At 46.8% G+C, this 22,409-nt stretch overlaps 2 protein-coding genes and 2 pseudogenes across 2 annotated transcripts; all 4 read right to left on the bottom strand.

Moving 5' to 3' along the window:
* Positions 1–1,640: 1,640 nt before the first annotated feature.
* Positions 1,641–2,759, bottom strand: LOC127768854 (expansin-A12). Its single transcript, XM_052294510.1, has 3 exons — positions 2,549–2,759; positions 2,141–2,459; positions 1,641–2,046 (listed from the first exon to the last, which is right to left on the bottom strand). Exons 1-3 carry the CDS (start codon positions 2,670–2,672, stop codon positions 1,737–1,739), a joined length of 753 nt encoding a protein of 250 aa, XP_052150470.1. The 5' UTR covers positions 2,673–2,759; the 3' UTR covers positions 1,641–1,736.
* Positions 2,760–5,275: 2,516 nt separating this feature from the next.
* On the bottom strand, positions 5,276–7,733 carry LOC127768768 (monooxygenase 2-like; annotated as a pseudogene).
* A 3,584-nt stretch (positions 7,734–11,317) lies between these two features.
* On the bottom strand, positions 11,318–14,496 carry LOC127765853 (40S ribosomal protein S9-2). The gene is made up of 3 exons (XM_052290813.1): positions 14,361–14,496; positions 12,664–13,045; positions 11,318–11,787 (listed from the first exon to the last, which is right to left on the bottom strand). Exons 1-3 carry the CDS (start codon positions 14,386–14,388, stop codon positions 11,610–11,612), a joined length of 588 nt encoding a protein of 195 aa, XP_052146773.1. The 5' UTR covers positions 14,389–14,496; the 3' UTR covers positions 11,318–11,609.
* Positions 14,497–18,129: 3,633 nt separating this feature from the next.
* LOC127768752 (uncharacterized) lies at positions 18,130–20,268 on the bottom strand (annotated as a pseudogene).
* Between the last annotated feature and the right edge of the window lie 2,141 nt (positions 20,269–22,409).

Raw genomic sequence — 22,409 nt, 5'->3', positions numbered from 1 at the left:
CTAGTAATGGGTGGTGGTGGCGGCGACAACACGATGCTAGCCGATCTGCACTCGCTATTATGAAGAGAAGCGCCCAACTAGTCTAGTAACATAGAACTCCCACGGGCGTGCTTATTGGCAATGGGCACCATTGAACGCACACATTGACGGCCGCCTGCACTTACCCTTCCAAAGATGCCATGTGCCGGCCGTTGAGCTGTCTCTCCAATGACATCTCGTTAGCACATGACATCGACACGCACTGCTATAGCGCACTCTGCGACCGGCCATGACGCATGACCTCTCCATGTTGGTTGGGGAAGAAGAGCGGGCCGTCGATCTTTTTTCATACATGAAATCAGCATTGTTGTATAAGATTCAAACTCATCGAAAGTATGACAAAGGAACGTTATGCGGTTTGATTTGAAGAATGAAACTGTTGGGTTTGGTCCTACATAATAATTGGTTACCAGGGGCACGACTTAAAAGATAGAGTTGATCCTCATCTATTAGACTGTTTTTTAGTTGTGTAGGTGTATTACCAAAAGTTATAAGCTTTGATTAGACCTATGGTAAAGCAAGTATAATATAACCTCCGGGCTGGACCGCGCCCTCTAACACAAACCATCTTGAATGGGTGATTTCTCGCCACCATCAATCCGTTATCCTGTTCCAGCCCAATCAAAGCGGCCCACGTGTTAGTGGCAAACACTGCAACCCAATAAAATTGGCCCGCACGTTAGTAGTAAACACGCTCTCGTCCAGCTCAACAGCATGTGTCTTTCATCGCCATAACGCTCCTCACGCAAGGGCTGAATAAGAACAAAATAGGGGAGGGTGTCTCTTGCTTAATTTACTCTATTTTAGATCAAACTTAAGCTGGTGGAGGTACCTAAATTTGTATTGAGACAACTATAGTTGCGAATGTGTTCGCGATAACTATTTTCAGTTTAATTTGTTATTTTCGTTGCAACTTGTAAAAGTTGAATTTGATCTTACATGTTTGTGAAGTGATATATTTCATATTAATCTATGTTGTCATTTTTTTTAAAAAAAATTGATAACTATTTAGATGATATATAAGCAATAAGGAAATGTCCCTTCGAGAAATGAAAATCAACATCCAAATACAACTAAAAGATTTTTTTGACTGGGTTCTTAAGCACCCCCATCCCATACTTTACCTCCGCTCGCGGGACGTGCACACGAGTCGGCGTGGTTTCACCACATGCAGGATGAGCTAAATTTCAACGCAAAATACACAGTGAAAGCACAAAGATACTGCAGTCAATTTACAGGGCCAATGGCCAATTCATTTCATTGAGATCATCATCGGGTCAAACAGTAAACTCGCATGTGGTTTGCGCCTTCCAATGAGCGCCATTTCAGCATTACACGGATCGATCAGTGCCTGCACTCCTTACCTCGTGTCCAAGCAAAGTCGTCTAATAGTTTTTCTTCCCAGCAATCATCGTAAAAGCGGTTAGGCATGGCGGGCAATCGATCAGGCCGCCCGGCCAGACGAACACCGTGTTGGAACCCGCCTCAGCCATGCAAACCACAGTGGCGTTCCCCTAGCTAAGAATACATTTTTCCCCAATTAGAATGATGCTAAATAAGCTGGTCTTTTTGACAAGTTTTCCAAATGCAAAAATTGAACGGAAATGGCGGCAGGTGGCATGCGCCGCTCGCCGCGGGGCAAGCGCGCGACGGCGGCGGCGGCTCATGCGCCGCCGCGCGCGCGCGCGAGCCGCTAGCTAGTAGAACTGCACGCCGCTGGTGAATGTCTGGCCGAACTGCCAGTTGGACGGCGCGACGTCCTCGAAGACGAGCGTCTTGCCGGCGGTGGAGGTGACCGAGAAGGAGATGGCCTGGTTGTTGAGGTAGTTGTTGGCTTGCCAGTTGGCGCCCCAGTTCCGCGACATGGTCACCCACCCCGTCTTTGTTCCCTTGATCTGCACCGACTTGATCGACCCCGGCCCGCCCACGTTGGTGATCAGCACCAGCTCGAAGTAGCTGTTCCCGTTGATGGTGAACCTCACCCCTCCTTTCCTCGTGCACGACACCCTGCATACACATACGTATACGTACGTGATCACTACTTGATTCTGTGCGCCGCCGGCCGGCGAAACGACGGTGACCGGAGTATGTGCGTGCGTACCTCTGGAAATTGACGGGGACGATGCCGCCGCGGTAGACGCCGATCTGTTCCCAGGCGGGCTGAGCCATGTCGAAGTGCTGGCGCGGCGGGTTGCACCAGCCGCCATCGTTGCTCGGCTTGGAGTAGTCCGGTGGGCAGAGGTTGGTCGCGGTGATGGTCACCGACGTGCCCGCCTTGCACCACTTTGAGCTGGACTCGTCGCACGTGATCTGGTAGCACTCGCCGCACGCCGCGCCGTCGTTGAACAACGCTGAGCTCAGCGCCGCCGTGTTCGTCCCGTACCCCGTCGAGTACAGGTTGCCGTACCCGCACGCGCCGCCTGTCAACAGCAAACGCCATTGTCAGCACCAGTCCATTGGTGTGTGTGTAAAACCGAGGCTTAATTAACAAATGTCTAACTATGCGTACCCATTGTGCCGGAGGCGTCGCTCCCGCCGTAGAACGTGGCCGTGCCACTGAGCGCCGCGGCCGTCGCGGCGAGGCACGCCGCGACGGCGACGACGCAGTGGAAGAAGAAGGCACTCCGCGCCATGACGTCCCACGAAATGGCTTCAGATGCTAGCGCTTAATTAGGCGGTGCGGGTAATGTATCTGAGTACTGAGGAGGAGGGGACGGTGTCACCCGCGGCGGTGCTTAAATAGGAAGTGCGGCGGCCACGAGATCGACGAGCGCGCGCCTCCCGAGGCAGACTCACATGCCGATGCATGTTGCAACCCACAGACGACGCTGCACCGTGCCGCCTTAAATGCCACGATTCCTATATCTCCATTTCCCTTTTGTTTTCCTTCCAAAAATCCTCAACATTTCGAAAGAGAAAGATTCTTCCGATCTCTGCAAGTCTGCAAACCCGGCCGACTCTGCTATTTTTCTGAGGAAGCAAATCTGGCAAATGGCCGGTACACTGTCTCTCCCAAGTCACACTAGCTGCACGACGTGGCCGGTCTTATGATACGGGCCACTAAACAATCATTTGGGAGTGGATAATTAGTGGTGGGATCGATCGATCGAGAGCTAGAGGCGGAAGCGTCACGTGAGGTCACGAGACTCGGCTGCCTGGAGCACATGGGATTACGGCCGGGGAGGTCGCGTGATTACCTAGGGTCATTGGATCGAGAAGCGTCGGTAATCATGTTGCACTCCCTTGGATTTAGGCGGTTGACGCGCGTTAATCCAACCCCCGGCTCCCCTCAGACAAATCACCACCACTAGTTGCGCCCATGACAGTTTGATTCTTGGAATTGCAGGTGGTCCCCACTGGTAGGTATCAGTTAGCTAGGTCTGGAAGCTAGGGAATTTAGCAGTGCAAATAGGTGATAATTTTTGTTTCAGATGATGGGGGTAGTGGAGCTCTCCCAGTGCTCAGATTTGTTGTTTTTTTGTTTGGTTGATGGGGATCTACGAAAAGAAACTATTGCTTGCTTGTAAGTCAACTGTCACCGAGGCCCTCCATTGGACTATTAGGGCAACTGGTTGTGGATGTAGTGATGTACTGCATTTTTTAATTAGTTTGTAAGACCTCACTTTATCTATTGGTGGCCATGATAGATCATATGGTCAAACCTCTAGATTTGAATGGTGAGAGCTGCAGTGACAGAAATAGCTGACAAATTCATATTTCCCTCTGTTTTATTCTGGTTAAGTTACTTGACTGACAGTGATGATAGAAGCCTTTTCTTTTGGTTTCTCAATGTGTAAATCGAATTTGAATTTGATTTTTTTGGATTAGTAGATATCACTATACTCTACATTGCCAAATATTTTTTTAGAATTTTTCACCACTATTTGTATCGAATTTAAAAGAAAAAGATACATGAGAGGATATCCTCTCGAAAGATTAGAATCCACTCCGTGAGAAGTCTTTTCTTTTGCTGAGGCTATGGTGTGCGTAATACACAGTCTTACATGATTGGCAACCTGGTCTGTTTAAAGGGTTGATGCTAGCCCTTTGCTTCCGATTTCTACAGATGCTTCAAGATTCATTTTTTGGGCTACAAGCTTATCTAGCTAGTATACAACCTTTTTTCGCATATTAGAGATGCCACAGAACCATGCATGTACACTGGCTTATGGTCGGCTATATGATAAGCACTATAACAAACTAGACAGGGATTCCTCACACTTGGCAGTACTGCAAATTGCTCCTAATTAAATCATGGGTTCCATATAAGATTCTTGGATGCGGATGAAGCCACTTGGTCAAACCGGTTTGTTAATATTTTACCCATTTGCAGCATATGTTCGGGCGATTAACCACGCCATGTGATTATGGCAGCTTGATCTGTTGCTACCTCTGCGCCACTGAGATTGATCGGCTTCTTTGAGTCACTCAACGATGGGCCAGCAGGCAGCCGCCACCCGCCAGTGGGTTTTGGCGGTGGGAAACCGGGAATGACGATTTTAGCTCGATAACTGCTAACTGGCCTGACCCCTGTTATAGTGCAAAAAACTGTCCACTACTCCAATCATGTGAGAAGGGAAAAAAAACGTAGAGTAAAAGAAGGAAAAAGAGAAAAATGGGAGATAATGTCACCAAACAAATTGGTAATTTCTGGAAGTCATATACGAATTGGGTGTCAAATATTATGAGGCTTGCGAATTGAGTATCGGATTCTAAACATTCTGGTGACCGTGACCGAAAAACGGTGACGCTAAGTTTATGGGCATATTACTTTACCCACTGTGTTTGAAATCCTAATGTGGTTAATTTAGTTAGTTTCGTGGAATTATTTCTAGCCTCAATGTCTTAATAATGTGCTAAATGAGGGTAAATGTATTTTCATGTAATCATATAATCAAAAGAAAAAAAAATATCTCAAGACTACTTGTTTTGGTTAAAAAAAAACTCTGTTTGTGCTATTTGCACTCTAAATAAACCTTTTTTTAATCAATTTTGTTATTGTGTCTAAATTATGCCAAGGTTGGGTTTACCTTGTACTCCAAGAACTTATTTTGTCCACGAAATTTCTAGAACAAAACTTGTCTCGGACACATACCCACAAGTCAAATGCTGAACTCAACTTTGATACAGAGGCATAGAAAACCGTACATAAGACTTTGCCTTGAGCATCTGCCATGGTGAGTGTGTACGTGGTACTAGTACATTGTACGGTGGACTTTAAGCTCGCCCCCTCGTGCTTGGTTAACAACATCACAAGATTGTTCCATGTGCTAATTAAGACTGTTCCCGCTCATCGCCAATTTCTTTCTTCTCTTCTTGGGTTCTTGATTTCTCGTGAACAGAATCATAGCTTTCCGCAATCGTAATCAGCCATGGCGATCATAGTTTTTGCCAGCAATCCTGACAAGAACTTCTCCCTGAGGAACTTGATCACCGGGTTGGTGCTCTGCTGGATGAAGCCGACGACGTAGGCCGCCGTGATCAGCCGGATGCCGCGCCACCGCCTCTCCTCGGCGTACTTCTCCAGCGCCGCCGTGATGGCCTCGTACCCCGGGTCGTGCTCGGCGCCGTCGGCGAGGAAGGCCTCGCTGAGGCACCGGGCGAGGACGACGCCGTCCTCGAGCGCCGCGCAGCCGCCCTGGCCGAGCTCGGGGGTCGTCGGGTGGAAGGCGTCTCCGGCGACGCAGACGTTGCCCCTGCTGATGCTGCCGCGGACGAGCGCGAGCGGCGACCGGAACCTCAGCGGCGCCGGGATCCTCGCCGCCTTCGCCAGCACGTAGCTCCGCATCTTGGCCACGCTCTCCTCCGCGTCGCCGTCTGTGCACACCACACGTGACAGATTGATCAGCGAATTAATCCGCCATTGTTGCTGCTCGTCAAGGAGAAGTAACTAGCAACGGTGCGCACCATCAGGGGAGGGGTACCGGGTACTCGGCGAGGCCCCTGGTGGCCGAGCGCCCTGAGAGGATTGGCTTTGGCAGGCCAAGCCACTTCGCCACCACCGAGTTCACGCCGTCGCATCCGATCAGCACCTTCAACAAAAGCACATCAATGCATCAGGCCATGGCTGCTCTTAGTGAGAAGAAGAGAGGTACAAGTGATCTGCTAGCCATTGTTGATCTCACACACCTATCGTTGAACCATCGGCCAAATGTAGGAGCTTGACGTTGCTATCTTCCCCAGTCGAGACGATCTTGGAAGAGAACCTGATGGTGCCCTCCGGCAGCTCGTTCTCCAGCGTCTCTCGTAGGAAGTTGCGCTTCACGCACCGAATCTCATGCGGTCCACTGACGAAGTAACGACACCACGACGATTTCAGTTTTCAGATGTTTACTCGTATATGATTTTGTACACAAAATTTTAACATTCAGGTTTCAGCTAGTAGCAGTAGTTGCAGACATTACACCTTTTCCCTTTCATCCTTAGGCTCTTCTTCGCGGCAGGCTTTCCCGTGGATGCAGAGAAGGCCACCAGCCTGCCAACAAGCACGACAAGTCACAACTTCAGTCGATCACAGACTCTTTAGTCTTAGGGTCTGTTCTGATTAATGTCAAAATTAACCTTACTAAAATTTGTCAATATCAAAAATTTGACAAATTAACAACATTGCTAAAATTTTGGTAGGATTGGCTTAATAATGTTGCCAAAATTCCATACACATTGCCAATATTTGATAACAAACTAAATATAACCACATAATTATTAATTTATTAAATAATGGTATGGTTAAAAATGTCGTACAGATTACTCCTGCAACTTCAGTAGGTTAATCGAAGGGTAAACTCAAAAAGATGGGCGAAGGAGCAAGAGATAGTGTAAGCCCACAAGTTCAGAGCTCAGACACGGAGTGGGACTGTGAAAAAGCCCAAAACTTATAGGAATAAGTCCATTTTGCCTCCCTCATCTCTTGCGCTTGCTGAATAACATCCTTCAACCGAAAAACCGGGTATAACGCCTCCTTTATCTCTGAAAACCAGAGCAAATCACCTCCCTTGGTGGTTTTGCTGGCGACTTCGTCTGACGTGGCGTTGTTGACCCGTTGACAAGCTGACTCAGCGTGATGGGACCCACATGTCAGTGTGTAGCTCTCTCTCCCTTATCTCTCTCTCTCCCCCGGCCTTTCTCTTCACTTTGGCGGGGTAGGGGCGCGGCCGGCGATGGGCAGCAGCGGTGCTCGCTAGCGACGAACGGGGAGTAGACTGACGGAGAGGAGTTGGGCATCGGCGGCGGGGAGTGGTCGTGCCATGGCCGTCCTAGCAGCGAGCCTGCACCTGCATACCGGCAGCGAACCCCGCGCCTGCACGCCCAGCGGCGACCTCGCGTGCGCATCTTGGCGGCGCCGTCGCTCCGCCACAACGCCCGGCCAGAGAGGACAAGAAACAAAGAAGAAAAGCAAAATGAAAGAAAGGAAAAGTGGCGGCATCGACACCATGGAAACCGGTCATGCATCCGCTCCACACGCCGATGCACTGCAGCACCGGCTGCCCATGACGCTAGCCGCTCGGCCTGGACGCGCCGCCGCCGCACGGTTGCGCCATGACGAGTGAATTGCCGGAGCAACAAGAAACAAAGAAGAGAAGAAATGGAAAAAAGAAAAGGGGGAAGAAGACGCCGACGGACGTTGGTCGCCGGCCGTACCGACACCGATCCGACCAGCCGTCACGCCTCCCTGGCTGCATCGCCGTCTGCGCCATGCTCGCTGGCCTCGTGTTAACAGTGAAATTTGGTAATCGGCAAAGACGTCATCGGCTTAAAATCATTATCGGCTGCAGCATCTCGGAATCAGCCGATGTGAGTTATCAAGTCGCCAATAGTCGGATTCCTGCTATATTCGGTTAAGGAAATCAATCTACTAAAGGAAGCTTATTCCTAAGTGACCGAGTTTAAAGAGGATGCGGCATGACAGTTTATCTATTAATTAGGAATAGTTTGTTAGTTTTCTTTTATCTTTAGGAAAGTTTGTTTAGTGTCCGATAAGGACTTTATATTTTCCTTTTATCTTTAGATAGTTTCTTTCTTGTCCGACAAGGACTTGTATCAACCCATGGGTATAAATATGTACACCCGGGGTCTATGTAATCGATCTCTACGATCAATACAATTCGGCGCATCGCCACCCTTTTTATTTCTACTTTTGTTTTTACGTTCCGGCAGGACTTGGCACCCGACGCGGGGCTGCATCGTCTTTGATCTCCGGCGAAGGAATAAGTCCAATGTTCCGTCGGCCCAGGCAATTGTATCGTCTACGTCAGCATCGTTCAAGGCTGCATCAGTACATTCGACCTCTTGGATTGCTCTGGTTTGGATGATATACTTGCCTACCTATTTATCATATGTCTCTGTTAATCTAGTCTTAGCATATCAATTTAGCTCTATCGGCTGCTTCTCGTTTTAGGGTTTTTGCCGGTATCGGCTAAATCGCGTTGCTAGATTAGATTAGCCTAGGCATCTACCACCCTGAAAATCAGTCATCGGCTTGATTGTCTAGATATTATGTTTCTTTTCATACTTAGTGCGGCATCAGTTAAGTTTGATCTACTAAGTCGTGCTTAGAACCATAATCTCTAGCCTGCTTATTGATTGTCAATAAGGGTTTTATCGGGGTTTCAGCCGGTGAGTTATCTGGACGTTGCATCGGCTCATGAGGATTGCATATACATATAAGTTGGATTTAGCCGATGACAACAAAGGTTTCATTGTTTAATCTAATCTTGTGGATTTCATGACATCGGACCTCTAGCCGATGTGTGCTTTAACCTTCGGATCGATGCTTATTTATCATATCATTGCTAGCCGATTGGTTTATATTGGATTATATTGTTATTTTATTACATCATCATCAGCCGATTGCCTTTATGTCATTATCTACATTGGACATATAGCCGATTGCTTAAACCCTATCGCTATCGGCTGGTATCGGCATCGGCTATTATCGACTATCGGCTGGAACTACTCCATCGGCTTGTCAGCCGATCGGCTGTTTGATCTATTATTTACAAATCTTATCAGTTGCAGGATTAAACTAACTGGCACGCCCGTATCTCATTAATCTTTGGACCTGCACAGGAGCTAAGCAGATCTCCCAGACCGGTGTGTTCGATTTTTTCATCAACACCTCGCCGGCGCCTGCACAAGGCTGCCGCGCGCCACACCGCAAAGGCCTCCGTGACCTGCGTCGCGCCCACGAAATGCTTGTGCCAGGCCACCATCGACCGCGCCTTGCCGCCGCACGGCCGAGCCTCACTGGCAAACCGCATCGTGCCGCCACCATCAGGCCGCGCCAGGTCGCTGCGCGCCGCGCCACCCCGTGCCCAGCCTCGCCATCCGCCGTGCCCGCGCATAGTTGGCCCACTGCGCACGGTCGCCCATAGTCGACTACCGCGCCGTCCGCGCCGCCCGCCACCGTGCGCGCTTCCGCATCGCCGCCGCCGCACGGCTACCTTTCTCTGTCGCAATGCGCCGCCGGCCGCCTTGGGCTCGACCCACGTCGATGAGCCGCACCGGGGTGAAGGGAAAGGCCGGGGGAGAGAGAGATAAGGGAGAGAGAGCTACACACTGACATGTGGGTCCCACCACGTTGAGTCAGCTTGTCAACCTGGTCAACAACGCCACGTCGGATGAAACCGCCAGCAAAACCACCAAGGGAGGTGATTTGCTCTGGTTTTCAGAGATGAAGGATGCGTTATACCCGGTTTTCCGGTTTAGGGATGTTATTCACGCAAGCGCAAGAGATGAGCGAGACAAAAATGGACTTATTCCAAACTTACAAAGTAAAGGAAAAAGTACACCGAAGGTCCCTCAACTTGTCATCCAATATACAAAATCGTCCCTCAACCGCAAAACGAGATATCGGGCGTCCCTCAACTAACAAAACCGTTCACTTTATATCCTTTGCTGGTTTTGACCCCGGTTTTGTCCTACGTAACGGCAGAGTCAGCATGGGTCCCACACGTCAGGTGACCACGTCATCATCTCTCCCTTCCTCCTCTCTCTCTCTCTTTCATTTTTTACAGCATACGGGCGGCGCGGTGGCGCGGCGGCGACAGCTGGCCGGGAGCAGCGGCGGTGGGTGTGAAGGCTGAGGCGGGGCCGGGCGCCGCGGCGACGGGCGCGGAGGTGGAGGCAGGCGCCATGGCAGCCGTAAGCGAGCTTCTTGGTGGCGATGGACAGGCCGCGGAGGAGCGGTAGGATCTCCGGATAGAAACCGAAGCTATGGAAGGCCTGCACCGAGAACGACTCGATCCGCCACCTATGCCGACTCCGGCAACCCCTGCCTCAACTTCTTCTTCCAGGTTGCGGTCTTCCATGGAGCTCGCGGTCAGGGCAGCCGCCACGGCCTCATGCTCCTCCGGGCTCGCCGGGTGACTGTCGCGGCCGTGGCGATCGCCGTCGAGCCGATGAATTTGATGCTCTAATAGCAGTGTTGCTCCCATTTGCTTGACAGGTATTCTACATTACGCGGACCTAGCAAATCTGGCAACCATTTTTTCTTGCGTACTATGAATGGTTAGCTGCTCATTTTCCTCCTTTGCTATATGTGCATAGGAGGCCATACGCCTACATGACCAGCCGATGTTCGAGCGGACCAGCGTCCCGCCGCCACCATCGACTTAGCCACTCGGCCAACGCACGCCGTCCTCCGCGGTCATCGTCACTGCCGAACCCGCGAACGCGCCGGGGAGCCTCCTCCTTGGGCTCCGGCTCGGTGGGTCGTCGAGGCAGCTCGTCTCGTCCCTCCAGCGAACGGGTAGCAGCAGCATAGCCAACACCGGCGTGACGCCCGAATGCAGCGTCCAGAGTTTGCTCCGTGGACACTGGTCCCATGGCCGCTGCCTCCTCTTTTCTTTTCTTCCCAGGATGCATAGTGAATGAATCATTGCTGTTTACTGATTTTGAAATGCAAAAGGAGAAATTTTCTGAACCTCATTAATGTTTGAGAGAATTTTGTACATTGCTCTGATTATCACATCAGGATGATGGGGATATCAGTTGAAATGCAAAAAATAGGAGGACAAATTTTTTTCGAGCAGAGTATTGAAACGCAAAAAGAACAGGAGGAAAAATCTTCTGAATAATGCCATCAGTAACAGGTTTTTGATGGAATTCGATGGATTTTGATGACACTTCTTCAAAATTTGTCGATAACATAGGAGTGAATTATCTAGCGAACGCCATTTGTAGGAAAATGCGCTGTATGATTGGATTTGGATCTTTTGGTCTGAACATGTAAATATTACCTGAGACGCTACTAAATTAATCTTAACAACTCCATAATCCATGTTGCAACTTCGAATCCATAAAAACATTAAAAACAGCATTGGTACGAGTGAGTATCACTAGTTCAAGCGCACTGGTACGATGAGGATTACCATGAAACGAATCCATAAAACAGCATTAACCACAAGTCTATACCTAACATAATGCCAAAAAGTGCTAACATAAACCAACACCTGAAGCACAACCTGCTTGAATTCTGAATCCCAGATAGGCAAGCTACAGAATTTGGGCCTAGTTACTCAGCACAGAGTTTTATGATCATTACGGAAACAACTAGTTGCAAACTTCTTTTCTCATTCCTCATCTTCCTCCTCACCGTCACCACCACCGCCACTTGCCTTCTTCTGGTTCTTCCTCTTCACCCTACCAGGGGGGCCTCCACCGAATGGGCTTGTCAGTGAGAAGTCAATGTGCTTCTCAGACTCAACCCTCACCATGAACGACGGGATGTTGACAATTTGCCTGCCGACCCTGCACAGTGATTTTGAAACTTTAATGAATGATCTTCAGAAAGGCTATCAACTTGGAAAAAAAATATTAGCAATAGCAACATCATGTTCAACTTATGGTCGACAAGTCCTCTAAAATAGTAGTAAATTTAGAGTGCATTAAAGAATGTTGTGGCAGTAGCCTTTTTCAGGACAAAATCATGTGAAGTTGCCAAATGGTCTCATCATCGCTAATCTAGAATTATAACACTGCAGCAGGCATGTAACGAACTACAGCAACAGCAAGTGGTGCGTGCCAAATTGCTTGTTCAAAGTTAAACATCACAGGCAATATGTACATATGAAAAGAGTAACTCTTGTAAAGGAACATTGATGTAAAGGAACATCATGTAAAGTAACGAACTACAGCAACAGCAAGTGGTGCGTGCCAAATTGCTTGTTCAAAGTTAAACATCACAGGTAATATCTACATATGAAAAGACTAACACTCTCAAATGCGACATTGACAAGCCCAACAAGAGTATCAAATGCACGAAAAAGACTAACTTGAAAGCATCTGCACACTCAAATGATGGGAAGTTAACAGGAGTACAGGACCAATACTAATATATTATGGCCTTCAGCTTTCAGCTAATAGAGCATGTGTTGTGCCTAAAATGACATTTTAGCTCTGCCTACACAATGCTAGATCAAGAGAAATGATGAATATACAATGAACGATTACTATGAGAGAATGATACAGCTTCCATGCTGCTGTAGAAAAATCATATAGAAGCATACTTGGGAATTGAAACTAAAGAGATAACATACTGAGACATGGAAATTGTAATATAAAGGTTAGAGCTTCATATTTACCCATTTACAAGACAGGAGATCTGTAGTAGTTAAATCATCATACCTGATGTGGCGTTGCCTGATCAGGACACGAGCATGGTGGATGGACTTGGCCATGCCAGCCTTGAAGACAAGAGTCTGAAGACGCCTTGCGAGGAAGTTCTCAACAGTGAGGGCAAGGACATAATCAAGCTTGTTCTGCCCATCAGCAAGGAGCCCATAACGGTTCATGCGGCGAAGCAGTGCCTCACCCTCAAAGATGCGGCGTGGATTCTTCTCATCAAGTGTGAGCAGGTGCCTTGCATTGTTACGGATACGGCTCAAAGCATACTGAACACGCCACAGCTCACGCTTGCACCTCAGTCCATACTCACCCACTAGCTTCAGCTCTGCATCAAGACGCTCCTTCTCGTAAGGGCGACGTGGCTTCTTGAATGTCTTACCATCTGCAATGAAGTAATAAATTTGTTCACAACACATGACAGAGAAAGAAACCACTGCAGATAGTATAGTTGTTCATGAGGAACCAAACAATAACATAGAAAGAAGCCCTACAGTCCCAAATTCCTTATATCCTGACCCCAAAAATATACAAAGCAAGAAAGAAACTGCACACACAACCCGGAAAGACAATGCAACAATACAAATAAAGAAAACTACAGTAGTTGTTGAGATTACGCCCAATAATAGTATGGATATTCTTGTGTACAGTAAATACTAAGAGCTTCAGATATACAACCATGTTTGACAAGGATTTAAAAAACAATTCATAACATTGTGTCTGATTAACCCAAGAATAGCTTACATGCCAGATTTAGTTTTGCTGTGTTATCCCTGGTTGCCCATATCATACATACCTAAATTATTTGTCCTGCTGTAAAATGGAATTCATGACCTAAAGCGACAATACTTGAAAGATCTTATCAGGGACTATCATATAATATATTTAAGAAAATATACATATAGAATACAATTAGTATACTACAACTTACACAGAAATTTTTAAAAAAATTAACAAATATAGTTCTCGATGGATCACTCTATGGACAAACATACAGTTAGTGCATTACAAGTATATAGTCCTCTATATTAAGCGCCATGATTCATTTTCATAAAAAAATTCACAAGCTTATGCATAACTCCATTCCACCAAAATGAGTGATCAAACAGAGTATTTGAGAACAAAAAACTCTAGTTAATGAATATCATATTTCCAGTCCTTAAAACCGGTAAATTATCAAATTTTGTACCATAACAGAAATAAACATTTTCGAGCTACATAATACCAAATGCCAGAGTAAAACATGTCCTCATTCCTCAGTACTATACAACACATATTAGCATTCTAGTTAGAACCCCCAAATAATCTACTACATATCTCGAAATTAAATCCGGACCACACAAGTTTCAACTACAGAATGCGCAGTCAGTCGAAATCAGCACGAACTAATCGGCATAGATACGGATCCAACGCAGTGGAAACGAGAAAATGAACAAAGCTACGGGAACAGACCGCATCGAGGCAAATCTTGATCCAGATCATCTCGCCAACCGAACCAGCCATCGCCTAATCACCTAACCGCCACTCGCTAATCAACTAAGACACATAAGCAAGAGAAGAGGGAAAATAAAAGGAGAACATTCTCTCGCTGCGTCAAATCGCACTAGCACCAACCAAGACGACGACGAAGAACACAACAGGTAAGGCCCGCCGTTCTTGGACGAGAGAGAGGGAGAGGAGAAGGAGGAGGAGCTACGCACAGTTGCGGTAGAAGCTGACGTGAACCATCGTCGCCGGACCGCCTCTCACGGGCCGCCGCCGCCGCCGCCGCCGCCGATTGCTGGAGCTTTGGTTTCTCGAGGGGAGGAGGAGTGAGGAGGAGAGCGCGTTTATAGTGCGGCGGCGAGAGGAAACCCTAGCTTTAGGGCTAGGTTAAATGGGCCGAGATTTCCCGGCCCATTAACGGACGGTTGGGAATTAGGCCCACATATCGAATGGGCCTTCGGTGCAGGGGCCATATTTACACCGCTCGTTAAATGGTCTTTTTCTCGTTCTTTTTTCCTTATTTTTATAACAGAAATGCTAGTCACCGGTATACTGTTTGGAGTCGGTCCCGGACAGGACAATTTCCCACGGATCAAACACACAACCTCACGGATCAGATACATACACTCGAGAAACATTGAGTCACTCCCAAACAGACACCTGCAGCTCCCAAATCGTCACAAGCATGGCTGCGGCGGCGGAGCCTTCTTGCGGCTCCTCCTCTTCAGCGGCGCCGATGCGCACAAGGTCAGTTGTGCCAGAGAGGGAGAGTGGCGTGAGCGTGGTGGTGGCGGCTGTGGCGGCGGCGTCTGCGGCGGAGCCGGTGGCATCTGCGGCAGAGCCGGTGCGCACGATACCCCTTTCTCTCATTCCTCTTTTTTCATCGATTTCCTAATTTTGATTTAACATCTCTTCATTTTTGCATTTTCTAGGGTTTGTTGAATCACTAATCTGTGGATGGGGCTCATCATATCATATCCAAATTGAAATCAAAGTAAGCTAATACTCTCTCTCTTTTTTCTGTGTGTTTTTGTTCATTCACTGGGGGTGTTTGTAGCAGAGGTGAGGGATGTGTGTATGTGCTGAATCATATGATACTTGATATGATACTTGCAGCAAAATGTTCGAATTGGAATAGATTGCTTGAAATGCTTCTAGCTGTATATTGATGGGAAGGCAAATATTGCTTGGAGCAAGAAATTTTGCCCTTAACAAGTACACACTGTCTTGAAACAGAGAAATCTCCATTCAACTAGTAGGATTTTTTTTGGGTGAACTGAAGTGTAAACAAAATTAGAGAAATCCGCATCACTCGGTTGATGGCTTCTAGTTCCGAGCACACTTTGCTTGTCAATTGTTATCCTCTTTGTCATAGAGGGCAGTGCGTGGCGACAGAGTTGGCAGATGCAGCTGAGTCATAGATGCAGATGATTTGGATTTTTTTTTCTGTTGATGTTTGCATATCTTAGTGGCTACATGGGTGTTTTCTGTTTTAAAATGATTTGATACTTTTGTTCAATCGAGGATGAATCACCATTGAAATGATATTTTCTTTGTCCTTTCACACATGTGCACAGAGTTGAAATGGCATTGCCACCTGCTCTAAGCGAATCCGATTTCATGCATGTTTCAAAGAAGACAAGGTGCTCTCCAAGGTTGAACAAGGGCTCAGCTTCACCCCCACTTTGACAAATCTAACACTGCTCATTCTTGTCATCTATGCAGGACTACATGAAAGAATATCGTAGTGAGCTATGCAAAAGGTTATTGTACCATCGCTTCAACGACTTACATCCAAAACGTCGTTTCTAAGCTTCAGAACCAATATGCTCATTTGGTTCAAGCAGTGTCGGATGTGTGCTTAGGCCATTTTTGTAGCCCCCTCCCTCCCTCTCCCCCAACCAACATATGTAACAAGTCAAGTTTCAGAATTGTGTATGCGGCTACTATTTTTGTCTTGAACTGGAAGGTTGCGAGGGGCACAACAATCAAAGACATGAACTCTGTATGTGGCTACTGTTTTCATGTACAGATATGTTGGTAAAGAAGTGGATTATATTGGGTAGACCTTTTCTGTGGACTATATATAGTTTGAGTACGTTGTACACAATGAAACCGAGTTCAGTATCATATGAAACCTGAGGAAATGATACTGAGGAGGATCATGATACCTCCCAGAGTTCACATGATCCTACTCAAGTATCATATGTGAAACCAGTAGGGAACTACTTTACAAGACATCGATATTGGATAGGATCATGTGATACTTCACATGTATCAATCATAATGAAACTCATGTATCACATGATCCTACCTACCCATGTATCATGATAAATGATTTTCCTGGGTAGGATCATGTATGATACTTTACAGGTATCACACCATCCTACTAAAGTATCATATCTGAAACCTCACAGGGATCATGTTACCAGAGATGATACCCAAGTAGAATCATGTGTGGTACATGTAAAGTATCACACCATCCTACTAAGTATCATCTGTGAAACCCATAGGGATCATGTTAGAGGACATGATACCTAAGTAGGATCATGTTAGAAGACATGATACCTAAGTAGGATCATGTGTGATACCTCACATGTATCACACTTAATGATACTTTTTTGAGTAGGATCATGTGTGATAAGTATCACGCCATTAAGTAGCATGTGTGAAACCTATTGGGATCATGTTAGAATACATGATACCTAAGTAAGATCATGTGTGATATCTCACATGTATCAAACTTAATGATACTTTTTTGAGGAGAACCATGTGATGCTACAGAGGTATCACATGATCCTACAAGATAACAAGAGTACCATGTGATCCTACAAGAGTACCATGTGATCCTCAAGAGTATCACATGATCCTAATAAAGTATCATCTTTGAAAACCACAAGAATCATGTGCTACTTGTGTGAAAAATTTCAGCAATCACATAAGACGCCGGATTGCAGAGGAAATTGGCTGACGACGTGTGCGCCGATGGAATCAGCCGAGAAAACAAGCATGGAGGCGCGCGATTCCGCGGATGAATCTTCGGGATGCGGAGGAGCTCGCGCCGGCGAGGAATCACGAACGGAGGCGCTTGATTCCTAGGAGGATTCGTCGGGTTGTGGAGGAGCTCGCGCTGACGAGGAATCGCGCACGGAGGCGCGCGATTCCGAGGAGGATTCGTTGGGTTGCGGAGGAGCTCGCGCCGGTGAGGACGCGCGATTCCGAGGCTGATTCGTCGGGATGCGGAGGAGCTCACGCCGGTGAGGAATCGCGCTTCGTCGGGTTGCGGAGGAGCTCGCGCCGGCGAGGAATTGCACACGGGCGCGCGATTCCGGAGGAGGATTTGTCGGGATGATTCAGGCGGGGCGGTGAGCACTGGTACGATACGCGTATCTGTTCCTGTTTTTGTTGACGCGCTCGCGCGATACTGTGTTGGTTTCAGAATTATCCCCTTTTTCATCGGGATACCGGTATATAGCAGCCCTCTTTTATAAACAACAAAATCCGGGCATTCATCAACAGAAGGAAACGATTCCAGATAATCAACCAGAGAGGATTAGGATGCAATGCTGATTGATATGGTCTCAATTCTACCAACTAGACAAGGTTTACAGCTTCAGGGAAAAAAAAAGCATCATCATTTCATCACCAACCAAACGTGGCAGATTTCTACATTACTCATCTACTGGTGTATATTGGAGAAATATGTTACATGATGACATGTCATAACAATTGACATAGGACAAACTTGTGACAAGGAGGTGAGTTCCATTTTCCTTGCTTTCTTGATGAAATGGCTCCTGGAGACTGCTACCTAATCAAAGAGGCTCTCTACACCGGGCTGAATTTTTCTTCTTTGGCCCGTAAAAGAAATGCAATGATCAAGTAAGTTGACATGATCAAGACTGCAACGAAAAATATATTTGTTGAGTTCAGGGGTTACATGTCTAGAGACCTCTAGTTGCAGTAACTATTCATCCTCAAAGATCATGAGGCAGCAAAGAGGCTCCATGAGTTGTGTTTCGGATATGTGCTCTGATAAGCAGAGGTTGGATAGCAGTCACACTTCAATTCCTTCTCCGGCTCAAATGCCACACTCTTGTTGCTCTTTTGTTCAAGTTCATCTGAATCCTTTAGTGAACCTTGTTCTTCTGAGTCTTTCTTGCGCTTTTCAGTATCTTCGAGTCTTTCGGTACCTTATTTTGTTCTTCTGAATCCTTCGCCGCCTTCATATCTTCTTTCGAGTTCGATGGCTTTTGACTCTTTCAAAATTTTTGGTGGCTTCGGTTTTTTTGAATCTTTTGACGGCTTTGATTCCCTGGATTCCTTTGATGACTTCGAATACCGGGATTCCTTTCATGACTTTGAATCTTTCGATGATTTGCCAGACTGTTTAGATTAGGCATCACAGATAACAGTGAGCACCATGACTTCAGGATCATAGCTAATTATATACAACATGAAAGAGCACATAGACTAGTGCATGAAGTTCAAAGTAGAGCCTTTTTCAATTTTCACAATTGTATAGTGCATGAAATGGGGAAATATGTAACTAAATTTTGACTCAGGTATCTTCTTTGTCAGTTTATTGAGATCTTCAGGTCCATTTTCTTCAATAAACTTATCAAGTGCCGTGAGGAAGTCATCAAATTTACCGGAAAGACCCTTTTTCTCTGAGGGATATACCAAATATTTACTATCTGGTTCTTTATAAACACAGATATCACATAATTTTGGTACACATAGGCTGCACCGCTGAAATATGGCAAGACAGGCCAGCAAATAAAGATCAATTTCATGGATGGCCAAAAAGGAAGCCTGCAAAAATATAAGATGGAGAGACCAAGGAATTTAATCAGTCAATGTATCATGCTAACCAATCATAAATTTGTGCAAGCCAAAGGGAGGGAGAGATATTAGAGCAAGCATGAACTAACAGATCTTTCTTCCTTACCATTATGTTGTAATCACCATCCAAACCAAAATATGCAATGCTAAAAATCACAATTGCATTATTACAAATCCTCCAAACCTTTCATCACACAGCAATGGCATGAATTGAACCATATAATTGCAGAACACTTGTAAACTTGTATTGATATCTCTTTACATTTTTGAAAAAGGGAGGAGGGTGCACCTGACAGAGGAAAGGTGTATGTTTCCGTACTATATCTAAACAATGCATGACAAGAACTAAATAATGCTTGCAGTTGCAGGGTGACCAAGTGAACTCGTAATTTCCCTGCATTAGAATAGGCAACATGTATTCCCCCAAAAATGCCAAAATGGTCGAAGCCTGTTTGTTACTTTTTTGCAACTGTTTTTTTCACGTAGGCATGTTAGAACATTGTACGGTCATAGCTACTACTGTTTCTATGCTAATGATAAGCATCTAGCGTACCTGGATTTCACGTGGTCGTGTAGTCCTTTAGTACTGAGAGTGCCAATGTGGTGCCTATTTTCAGATCTAAAAAATGTCTATTCACAGCTCACAAAGAAAATCTGGCGGGAGATTGAAGAACTGGGTGGTGAGATCAGGGTTGCAGTATAGTGCAGCGGTGAGAAGAAACTCACCGCTCACAAAAAGCTGGGACTTGGGACGTGCCGGGCTAGCACGGCACGGCCCAGTGTGCTTCGTGCCAAATTGGGCCGTGTCGGCCCAGCACGCCCCACTCGTCGTGCCGTGCCGTGCCAGCACGGCCTCTTCAGGACGCGGCCCAAGCACAGCCCAATGGCCCGACGGGCCTATTCGTGCCGGGCCGGCACAAGCACGGCCCAAAAGACGGGAGCAGGCCGGCTGCGCTGAGAAGAAACTCTGGCGGCGACGCGGCAGCGGTGGCTTGCGGCTTCGTCGTCCCGTCGCGGCAGTGACAGCCACGCCCATCCTGCTCCTCCTCGTCGGCTCGTCGCGGCGACGTAGCCCACCGGCGCGGCGGCGTGAGTCAGCCAACAATCTTGCCAAATGCTAGTGCTGGCCTGCTGGGCTGCTGGCCTTGCTGGTTGCTGCTACGTGCTACCGATGAGCCGATGAAGAAAACGAGCTGCTACTTGCTGCTACCTGCTGGCTGCATAGGAAATTTGACCGTGGATGGGTGATGACTGATGACCTCGTGCTGCAGCAGCCATTCGCGTACCGTGCCGGCCCAAGCACGGCCCAGTGGTCGTGCCGTGCCGTGCCGCCCGTCGTGCCCGTTGTCCAGGCCCAGGTACGGCTCACGTACGGGCCATGCCGGCCCAGCCCATTTACGGGCCTTGTCGGACCGTGCTTTCTATCGTACCGGGCCATCATGCCTTGGGCCGGCTTGATTTTAGCACGGCCCAAGTCCCAGCTCTAAGCAAGGGGTAAACTTTGCCCCCCCCCTCAAAAAAAAAAAAAAAAAAAAAGGCCAAAAACACATTTCGCCCAAAAAGCCTACTTAAAGATAAAATACTCAGAGAGTTTCCCCTAAAATATAAAAACTCGAATGAAGTTCTCCTCTTTATAGAAAAGTTCTTTTAGGACATGTTTTTACCCAAAGGAAACAGCGTTATGAGGAAAAGTACATTCGAGTTAATGTCAAGTAGACAGATGTATTCGAGCCAACATCATCCACCTGACATTATTTTTCCTAATAGTTGTATCCGAGCAGGTTCCTATGGAGTGACAAGGCACCAAGATAATGGGAAAGTATATTCGAGTTCTCTGGTGCGGCCAAGACAGCTGAAATAACAAGAAAAGAAGGAAAAGTCTTATTGAGCAGTTGACTCATTCGAGGAAAATAACCGTGGGGACCACTTCGACTACTCTAACCAGCTGGCACCAGATGTCGCCTAGGGACCACCAGCAAAGTACTATTATACCCCTAGGGCCTATGGATCACTAGGGGTAATACGGTAACTTTATGTAAGCCCATGATGGCAAAGATGTAAATATTTGTGGTCATGGTTGAACACTATAAAAGGTCGACCAGAGTCCTGTAGCAAGAACACAATGAAATAGAGAAAAAGTACCTTATATACATCCTGACATCTACTTTTGGGCTCTCTCAGGGTAAACGGGAATCTACACTTTCCCGTTTACCCCCAACTCTGTTCGTGCACTAAGGTCGTGACAGTGGCGCCGTCCGTGGGGACGTAAAGTCTCCATTGGAGTGGGCCCAAGTGGTAAATGCGACGTTCTCAGAGACCGAAAACTGTGCCAATTCGTTACACTGACACTTTTGCAAGTGGGACAATAGCACTTGAGAAGGAACTTGAGAAGGAGTTTGAAAGAGCATTTGAGCAAAGTGATATTGCGAACGTAACAAAAACGCTTGAAGAGAAGTGGGCGGAACAAGTCAGGAAAAGGAAACTGCGAATCCCTCAAAGGAGGAAGTGGGGAAAACAGCCACAAGTGAAGTGGAACTTGCCGAAATGGCACAAGCACAAGGGGCTGTTATGATAAGCAAAGAACAATACGAAGGACTATAGAGAGAGCTACAAAGATTCCAGGCTTTGCACAGTCAAGCAATTGGAGCAAGTGGATCTGGTGATCAACTGGAGACATAAGAGGCTGATGGAAAACAACCAAACTTGGCAGAAAACACTCATCAAGGAGATACTTTAGCTGGAGATCCTCAAGTCGTGAAGTTAGCAGAAGAGATTCCTCAAGCCCAAATTATCAAAATACAAGTTCCCACCGAACAAATCCTTCAAATGCAAAACCCCACCCAACAAATCCCTCAAATGCAAAACCCCACCCAAATCCAAAAATACTCAAACATAACTTTCCACCCAAGCTCAAATTTCTCAAAACCGAATTCCTATCCAACATCCCAACCAAATTCACTTTTCAACTCAAATTCATCCTTCTCAGATTCCATACCAGATATACCAAAACCAAACACAAAATCCTCAAAACCACACAACTCACGCTCAGATTTCCCAAGCATACACCCATATACCCCAGATACAAAACACTCAAACACAAATACCACAAGTACAAATCCCACAAATCCATATACCTCAAATCCAAACATCTCAAGTGAACTTTCCACATACACATGCCATAAAAAATCAAGCAACACAAAACTCCAGTCAACATATTCAAACCTTTTCTCCTTTTCATACCCAATAAGATGCAACAAATGAACAAGTCTACATTCCACAAATGCCCAACCACATGCAATACACAGGACAATTACCAAACCAAACATTCCCATTCCAAACAACTCAATCCTATTTTCAACCAATCAAAGCGGTGGACACCAAAAGCCCTCTGAGCCAAAATCTGCAAATGGCGCCTTGGC

This window comes from Oryza glaberrima, chromosome 3, assembly GCF_000147395.1.
Source record: "Oryza glaberrima chromosome 3, OglaRS2, whole genome shotgun sequence".
Taxonomy (NCBI): Eukaryota; Viridiplantae; Streptophyta; class Magnoliopsida; order Poales; family Poaceae; genus Oryza; species Oryza glaberrima.
This window is presented reverse-complemented; position numbering and strand designations above follow the sequence as displayed.